The sequence below is a fragment of the Alnus glutinosa genome, chromosome 6 (genome assembly GCF_958979055.1).
Source record: "Alnus glutinosa chromosome 6, dhAlnGlut1.1, whole genome shotgun sequence".
In the NCBI taxonomy this organism is placed as follows: Eukaryota; Viridiplantae; Streptophyta; class Magnoliopsida; order Fagales; family Betulaceae; genus Alnus; species Alnus glutinosa.
Genome location: NC_084891.1, coordinates 29,838,533 through 29,847,205, shown reverse-complemented (window position 1 = coordinate 29,847,205; position 8,673 = coordinate 29,838,533). Strand labels below are relative to the sequence as shown.

At 37.5% G+C, this 8,673-nt stretch overlaps 1 protein-coding gene across 4 annotated transcripts; it reads right to left on the bottom strand.

Moving 5' to 3' along the window:
- Positions 1-1,392: 1,392 nt before the first annotated feature.
- Positions 1,393-7,480, bottom strand: LOC133870453 (glutamate receptor 3.3). Of its 4 annotated transcripts, none has more exons than XM_062307579.1 (8): positions 7,271-7,480; positions 6,951-6,992; positions 6,366-6,759; positions 4,891-6,233; positions 4,522-4,799; positions 3,546-3,577; positions 3,041-3,444; positions 1,393-2,544 (listed from the first exon to the last, which is right to left on the bottom strand). In XM_062307579.1, exons 3-8 carry the CDS (start codon positions 6,628-6,630, stop codon positions 2,107-2,109), a joined length of 2,760 nt encoding a protein of 919 aa, XP_062163563.1. In that variant the 5' UTR covers positions 6,631-6,759; positions 6,951-6,992; positions 7,271-7,480; the 3' UTR covers positions 1,393-2,106. The 4 variants fall into 4 exon arrangements, with proteins under 4 accessions (XP_062163563.1, XP_062163565.1, XP_062163562.1 ...); XM_062307581.1 differs by having other exon boundaries at positions 7,290-7,480; XM_062307578.1 differs by lacking the exon at positions 6,951-6,992.
- Positions 7,481-8,673: the final 1,193 nt, after the last annotated feature.

The window sequence follows — 8,673 nt, the reverse complement described above, 5'->3', positions numbered from 1 at the left end:
TTTGGTCCCTACCGAACTTCAAAAAATGGATGCTATTGGGAGGGATTTTGAAATTTTCGTGGGTTTGTCTGAAAAAGGAAGGGGCTAAAAGAAGGTCTTTTCGTTGGGAGAAGATAAAGTTTGATGCACATGGTTAAAGTAAAGGAAATAAATCTCTCCACAATCAAAGGCTTTTTTTGTTTGAAAAAGTTCTCCCTCTTTTAATTAAGGATCCAAATGCCTTTTAAAAAAGGGGACGAAATTGGGGTGTTTCAAGTCTTTTTGGCCTCGTTTTGGATCCCATGCATAGGGTGCAATATGTGCAATGGCCAATCTTAAGCGAATGACACTTTAGGGCATTTGAGCCTCAGCTGGTTTGAACAGATGTCCAGATAGCCGGAGTAAAATAAGGCTCGGGTGCTTGAGGTACAAATGCACCTACCCGAATAGAGTGGGGCTGAGTGTCCTCTCACATAAGATTACTCATTGCAATGGATAGCTTCATTGCTCTCAACTCAATCATTGTACATTAACTATTAGTATATATGGATTAGCATTCTAAACCCGCAAAGAAAACATCCCCTAATTTGGCAAAACTTTTGGGTACGCAATGATTCTAGCTAGAATGTTTTTGTGTATGCCATTAAGGGCTCGAACTACTCCTTACACTCATACACCATGAGAAGTATAGTATGCATCAACTTTTATACGACAAAAAAAAAGGATTTAGATTCTCTGGAATTCACCATTAAAATTCTAGAGAATTTGAGCCGAAATCAGAGAGGGGTGCAAGTCCTGGGTGCCCGAGCAAGTCTCCAAGCTGCTCCAAGTGCAGAGCCCACCTATTTGGATACCTTAGGACCCGCACCTCCTTTCTCATTTTCTGTCCAAATTCCAGAGAATTGATAGAAAAACAAAAGATCGACCACCATCATAAATAATCTCGATCAGATTCGACACCATGACCAAATGCACCATGGAAATTTACAGATAGTAGAAGAGACATACCCTGTAGCAAGCACCGGCATTTCTACATTCTAACTGAATTTAATATTTTTCAACATGAACCTTCTAGTACTATTTATTCAAATATTCAAACTTCAAATTTGAGCAGGAATATTTCAATTGTGGAAAGCAAATTGATGCCAAATCCAATAGTTAGGACCATGCATACACAACACCTCAAAGGAAAGGCATAAATAAAGGACTAGAAAAAACAAGGGCATTTGAATATCTACTGCGCGCAACATTTATATGCCGTGGGTGTGTGCATATGTAAATGTCTGTCTGTACAAATCCACTTATGAGTGTGTATTTACATATATACACACGCACGGATGAAGAGTGATATAGTAGGTCGTAGAATTAACACACAAAATTCCCAACTCTTCTCAAAACCAAAAACACAATCAATGATGTGAGTCAAAATAGGAGAAAACTAAACCTCTGAGTGTTTTTCTTTTTTCTTTTTCTTTTTTTAATTGAAGAAAAATAAACATGACATGCAGCCAAAGGCGTCATAAGCGTGTTTATATAGAAAAACAATTCAAAACCCTAGTAGAAAAGCAAAATAAAATGAAACTGTTGAGTCGCGTCCAAATAGATAGAAGTTCCGTTTGAATAGAACCTCGCAATGAAGTCCCGCGGTCGAATAAGCTTCAACTGGCTATCGATGGAACATGTCGGTTTGTCAAAAATTGCAACATTCGGTCGAACGAACGTCGATAGTCACTTGACCGAGCCTCTCAGTAAGTCCCTACAGTCGAACGGAGATCAACAAGTCATCGACCACACAACACACACAAAGTCAGGAACTCGATATAATGTAGATAGATCTTGGACAAAAATGACAAGGTCAGTAATATGAAGTATATTTCATCGTCAGCTTCACATTGGCATTGAAATCCATTGACATGTATAAAACAAGATCTTGGAATAAAATATGCTTCCAGCACATATTCCTACAAAATAAAGGACTTTTTTTTTGTTGTTCTAGACAAAAATAACCGATACAAGCGCATTTAAACAGTTATAATCTATATATATCACGGACATGTAACGTTACTATTAAGGATGGTAAAACAAATGAGTTAATTGCCTGAGTTGATGTAGATCCCTGCAGTCATTTTAATTTGTTTGTCTACTGGGATTACTCCCCAACTCCTTATCATTGTCGGATAATGATCTTTCCACTTTCCTTCTTTTACTTCCACTATTTGAGTGGTCTTCCTTCTCGTCCATTAATGATATCAATCTCCGAACGCGCCCAGAAATTGAGCTATGTGAACCAGGTGAAACAGATTCAGAAGGGGCAGTACGGCATAACTGCAGCATAATCTGCAAGAAATATATGAAGAGTGCAACGAAGCAAGCTATCCCACAAATAAGGAAGAGGCCCCAGAAGCTTTTAAGCTGAAGCTTATCTGACTCAATTTCAGTATTCTCTAAACCGCAAGTGCTTCGTATCAGCCACTTATCACGGATCCGCTGGAGATCACCATTCTCAGACAGTTGTAGAATCGCAGTTGACATGTCAACTGCTAATGGGGAGTCTCGTGGAAATGCCTATCATGTGAAGGACAACAAGAAGGGGGGAGGAGAAAAGAAAAAGAATAAAAGGTCATTTACAATACGCTAAAGTCTAAAAAGAAATTTCCTAAAGTACATCTATCTTTAATCAACTAAATAATACATATCATTTACCATATGCCCTTTCTAATTTTTTCAACAAATCTCATACTACTTGATTGAAATATGGTCTAAGACTAATGCTATATACTACATTTTTATCTTAAAACTATCTCACAATGTTGATGTGATAGAGTCCCAACCAATCCTTGAATTTATTTATTTTTAACGACGACTGATCCAAAAGTTGGTTGAGACTGCCACATCAACCTTGTGGAATAGTTGTGAGATAAAAAAGTAGTTTTTAGCATTACTCTTATCTAATGGTTAGTTGGGATTGTCGCAACAATATTGTGGGATAAAAATATAGTTTCTAGAATGAATCTTTATAAAACTAAATTCTAATAAAGACTCCTGGAAAACAGATACTCACAAAACCCCAGCCGCTTTTGGTGAACTCTTGACCTACAACCCTGAATTTGCACTGACTTGATAGGAAAAGTTCTACATACGGGCGTTCGTCAACAATTGCAGCAACACCGCCTTTTTTAGGACCAAGCTGGAGCGCTGAAGCATATGCTTCAGGTGATCCAAGGGCAACAAGCCTAGATTTGGATATGCCAAGTTCCTCTAAATAGTGTTCAGCAAAAGAACCCACTTGGTACCCAATTCGCTCATCGCTATTCTTTAAGCTGTCAATCCCTTTGATATGGGAGGACAGCTGTTGCACTGTGAGGATTGATGTCAGACTCGCAGTGTAGCTTGAGTTGATTATCAAAACAACAAAGAGCCATATGAGTAGCACCATACGACCGAGGGTGCTCACAGTATTCTCTTCTGCACAAGGAATAGGGAAAGCAACTCAATAAATTAAAAACACTGCATTATGCCCTGCTATTAGCACAGTGTTTACAAAAAAGGACCTGACTTCTACTTACTATGGGCGAAAAACAGAGTTGAGAGGCTAAACCTGCAAGTTTAACAAACAGAAGATGCGTTAGAAACAAATTACTTAGAATATGACGCTGGGCAAAACTAAGATTATTCTGACGGCGTATGATAGCCAGTAGAAACAAAGAATTGAAGATTGAAAAAAGGAAATTCAGAAAGAGAAAAAAATAACAAATAAGGAAGAGAAAGACCTTAATTACCCCAAATAAGCAAACAGAGAAATAACTCTGGAAACTTAATTGTTCAATTGAGTGTGTATCATTTATATAGGGAAAAAACTAAACAAATACTAATTGGAAAAGGAAAACCTCAATCCTTAATGGAAAAGGAAAACCCAATTCTTATTGAAAAGGAAAACTAAAACACATGCATAATTGGAAAAGGAACACCTAATCCTAGTGGAAAATGAAAACTAAAAGACACATGCATAAATAAAATAACACTAATGTCGGTCTTCTCCTGCATCAGAATACTAGGAATATGTTCTATTGCTTTAGAAGGTGACTAATCTAAATACTCTGGTAAATTATGTAACATGATTTAGTGGCCACTTAATATACCTCAACTGGTATTAACAAAAATATGACTAGCAATTTAACCATACAGTAGGAGGCAGGTTAAAGAAAAGAAAAACCAGTAAACCCCACTTCCAACCGCCAAAACATCAACACATTAAATTTCATAATATTTTCCACATGTCAGACCTTGAAATTTTTTAATTTAATGAGCATTTTGGCATGATTGACGTCTCTGCATCTTATCTAGCAGATAAATGTCAAGCATACTACTTATTGCCTGTGGAATCCTTAGTGCATAGGGAAACGATCAAATATTCTGCCACTAACAATCCCCTGCTATACCGCTATTGAGAGCTGTATTATCCTAGTTAATTATAGTCTTTTATGTGCATGTACATTATAAACTTATATATTCTTGAAGTGAATGTATCACTGAATGACTCACCATACAATGGTTATAAATTGTTTCCTAGGAGGGCCCCTGAATTCATCATTTATTCTATGCTCCAGAATCCATACGACTATTCCAATAAGAAGAAAGAAACAAGCAGTGACAATCCACATAAATTTACTAAATGGCCGCAGGAAAGCCCAAGCACCAGAATTCATTTTCTTAAATGGGGCCACAACAAGAAGTCCAGATGAAGCATATGGCTGGGTAAAATCTACAATTCTTGTCCTATTTGTAATAATTGCAATGTCACCGACAGCGGCATCAAACTTCTGTAACAAGGAAATGAGAGATTTAGCATGTGTAAAATAATAAACTTTATAATTTCAAAGTTGAAAACCAAATTTATAATGTAGTACTCACACCCGATATGATCCCATTTACAAGCCCTGTGTAGCTTGGGTTTTCATGACCATCTCCAAAGGGAACAAATCGGTATGGAACAGCATAAGGTAACAAGTTTACAGCTGCTGTAAATACATCTATGCAGAAACCCTTGAACATATCAGTCCCTCGCACTTGTGATACAAATTCCCGGAAACTAGCTCGATTAGGTACACCAATTATCAATACCTTCCCATTGTTTGGAAAAACCCATCCACGGGGCTTCAGTGATGTATCTCCTGGCCAGATAACATCGGTCAGTTTCTGGTTTGCACTTGAATCATTAGGTGGCCTCGCATAGAGCATCTCAGGAGGCACAACTGATAAACCAGAATAGTTTGACCAGTAACCAATCCGTCGATAACCAGTTCCAACCACGTTAATAATATCATATGCAGGGAGAATAAGAGACCTATCTGAGTTAAATTTTATAGGACCTGCCAAGCCAACAAGGTTACTCTGCAAGATGTTCTGCAACAGGAGCATTCCATCATTAAAAATGCTCATTGCTTCAAGGTGGAGATTACCTCCTCCTACAGAATGCAACCTAGAATCATTAGAAAATGAAATTACTCCTCCCTGGTTAAAAAATGCATCAATAGCATGAGCAACCAGCCAAACAGAATCATAAGCATAAAGCCCATACGAATGCAACCCCAGAGAACCACCAGTAATCTTTTTCCACCTAGACAAAAACGCTCTTTTTCTATCTGAATCTGGTGTATGTTGGCGCAAAACAAGAACTCCTTCCATGGAATCCATGGTCTCTGACGGGAGAGGAGAAGAAGAATCTAAAACAGACGAGAGCCAATCTGTAGCTATCCATACATAACCATTGCCCATCATTCCAAGATAGTGTGCCACAGAGAAAAACATGAATCCAGAATCAGGATTTACATGCAGAACAATAATCCGAGATTCCATTAATGCAACCTTAACCAGAATATCCATAATGTCACCCCGATTAACTCCAGACCCAGGGCTAATTCCCTCCTTGTAGGAGATCCTACAGCGCCTCTCCGCCAGTTTATCATCTAATGCTGACACACCATTCCGTCCATAGTCATCATCAATGAAAATTGCAATTACCTCCTTCCAACCATAATAATCAACAACCTCAGCCACTGCCGTCATTTGGTACAAATCACTATGAGTTGTTCTAACAAAAAACGGGAACTGAAGGGAAGCAAGAGTGGGGTCTGTAGCCGCAAATGATAATAGAGGAACTTGGAGTTCATTTACAACATGGGATATAATATGGGCAACTACAGAAGATTGTGGGCCTATGATAGCGACTACATCAGTCTCCATAAATTGCAAAGCTGTAATTCAACATAATAATCAGTATATCTAATTAGGATTGTTGGATTCTTTTAAGAACAGAATTCTTGCCAAAGATAAAGATACACAAAACCAGCAAGCAACTTACAGTAAATTGAGGAAAAATAAAGTACCTTCAACCATGCCCAAAAACCCACTGCAATTGGAGTCTGTCATTTTTACAATAAGTTTTGTTCCATGGAGAATGCTGGAATTGGAGTTGACATCTTTCACAGCTTCATCAATGGCAATCTTGGCAACTCTTCCAATGGTAGAGTTTAACGTAAAAACAGCTCCAATATTCACAACCGCAGGTCTTGAAGAAACATTCTTGCTAAACCCATTTGGGAACAACCCGAAGTGGAGAAACAGTAACAAAATAAACCAAATAAGATTCATTTTGAACAAGTGGAACAGTTATCTTCACCTGCCGCAAGATAAATCTGACACAAGGTTTCCGCGATAAAATTTGTGCAGAATTGAGATCAAAGAATTACCCATCAGAGCTCAGCATAAAGAACCCCCCATCTGAAAAAATAAAAGATAAAAATTAGTGTGCAAAAACCATATGAACTAGTTCAACAATGATGCTTAACTGGTTTCCAAGAGACAGTAAAGGGAAAAGAAGCTCAGTTTTTTTTTTTTTTTTTTTTTTCTCAAATCAAACATTTTCCCTTATTTGGGACCCAAAAACACCACAACTCAACCAGGCGCCGTACTGATACTTGGGTTGCTTGGCATAGGTTTCTTTGAGCTTCCATCTGAAAACCAAATGCTTAAGAATTTCTCATTTATTTTCTTCAGTTTTATCATCAATCAATAATACAATAAGAAAGCAACAAGCACTTAAAATGAAAGCTAGCATCTTATAGCATAAACTAGAATCAGATTCTCTCTTCAAATCAAAGCCTACAGCCCATATATTTCTGGGAATATCTCGTCCTAAAGCCAAGTACTATAATCCTCAGGAAAAAAAAAAAAAAAAAAAAAAAAACCAAAGGAATAGAGGCGAAAATAAAGACCCAGATGACTAACTTACCGGAAAAGGCAAAACTCACATGTAATTAGCCATTAGGTGGACTGAAATCATAAACCTAACCTCCGTGAAGAAAGATCAGCTATGTGGGTTAACTAAAAAGTTCAATAAAAAAGGCGCATTGAACACTTAATAAAGATTAAAAGGTTAAAACCCGGAACAGAACAACAAAACGAGATAGAGGAAAGGAGAAATCCACGTGGGAAGCAAATGAAAGAAATCCACGTAGCGTCTCTGGAAAAGAAACAGACGCTACCATACTGGAAAATGATAAAACTATAACCTCATCATAACTCTCTCACAACCCTACTCACAATAGTGTGAGGTCCATATATGTGAGCTTCACACCATTATAAATAAAGTTTTGAAAAAGTTGTGAAAAGGAATTGTGAGCCAACTTTGACAGTTGACACGACGAGACAACTTTGGACTCGGGGGTGCCCGCAGACGTGTGCTCGTGATCGGTGTGATGCGAGGACTGTACAATGACTTCTCTGTTTCAGTGAGTCTTTTCACAGTGTGCTTTGCACGTGGAAATCACTTGTCTTCTATTTATCTTCTTTTTCAGGGTTCGTAATTTTTTAATTTAATAAAAAATTAGCGTATTATTGGTTTATTCTTTTAATTATATATATATATAATTTATTATATAATTAGAAAATTAAAAGTGCTGAGTTTCTGTTCTGTTGGAGATAAATTTCACTCAACCTGATCCAAGAAGGAGATAGACATTTAGCAACTACTTCAAAAAAATCAGGTATCAATTATCTCAGTAAATTAAGATATGACTCTAATTAGTCCAAGTATATTTTGATCAATAGTCCTATCCCTAGTGGAATTGGGATAAAATTTATGGTCCAATCAGATAAGAAGAATGATTAGATCAAAAGTCTAAGAAGATATCAGATTATAAGTCTAATAAAGGATCAGAGTCCAATTAGAACTCTGACATCAATTTTAGATCTCGATTAGAACTCTGACAGCAGTTTTAAATCGACAAGAAACAAGAATTCTAATCCAGCTTTGACACCACCTCTTTACCTATAAATATGCTCATATCCCAGGTATAAACGAAGACTCGGTTTTTATGCATAAAGCATTATTTTTTTACATAAGCTAATTTAGGCATCGGAGCGAGATCCCCGGAAGTGTCCCTAGCTTTTGTTGTTTTGCATAATTATTGAGAAGAGTGAAGAACATAGAAGAGCGTGCAGATTTACACCATACCGGAAACTGTACCAACAGTTTAGCGCCGTCTGTGGGAATGATTATTTGTTCCTCATAAAAGAAAAGAAGATCTAGCATGGTGGTAAACACACGTTCCGGAAGCCAGACCAACCGAAAGCCCATAGTCCGAATGGAGCCAGTTATTCAGAATAATCTGCAGCCTCCACCGGTCCCTCCCC

What these genes read in the sequence shown, in the direction of transcription:
- LOC133870453 (XM_062307579.1), bottom strand. Translation starts at nt 6,630, where the DNA reads ATGAATCTTATTTGGTTTATTTTGTTACTGTTTCTCCACTTCGGGTTG. An exon ending in AACTCTGTTTTTCGCCCATA is followed by an intron (nt 3,445 to 3,545) that starts GTAAGTAGAAGT and finishes TTCCTTGTGCAG; the next exon opens with AAGAGAATACTGTGAGCACC. An exon ending in CCAAAAGCGGCTGGGGTTTT is followed by an intron (nt 2,545 to 3,040) that starts GTGAGTATCTGT and finishes TTCACATGATAG; the next exon opens with GCATTTCCACGAGACTCCCC.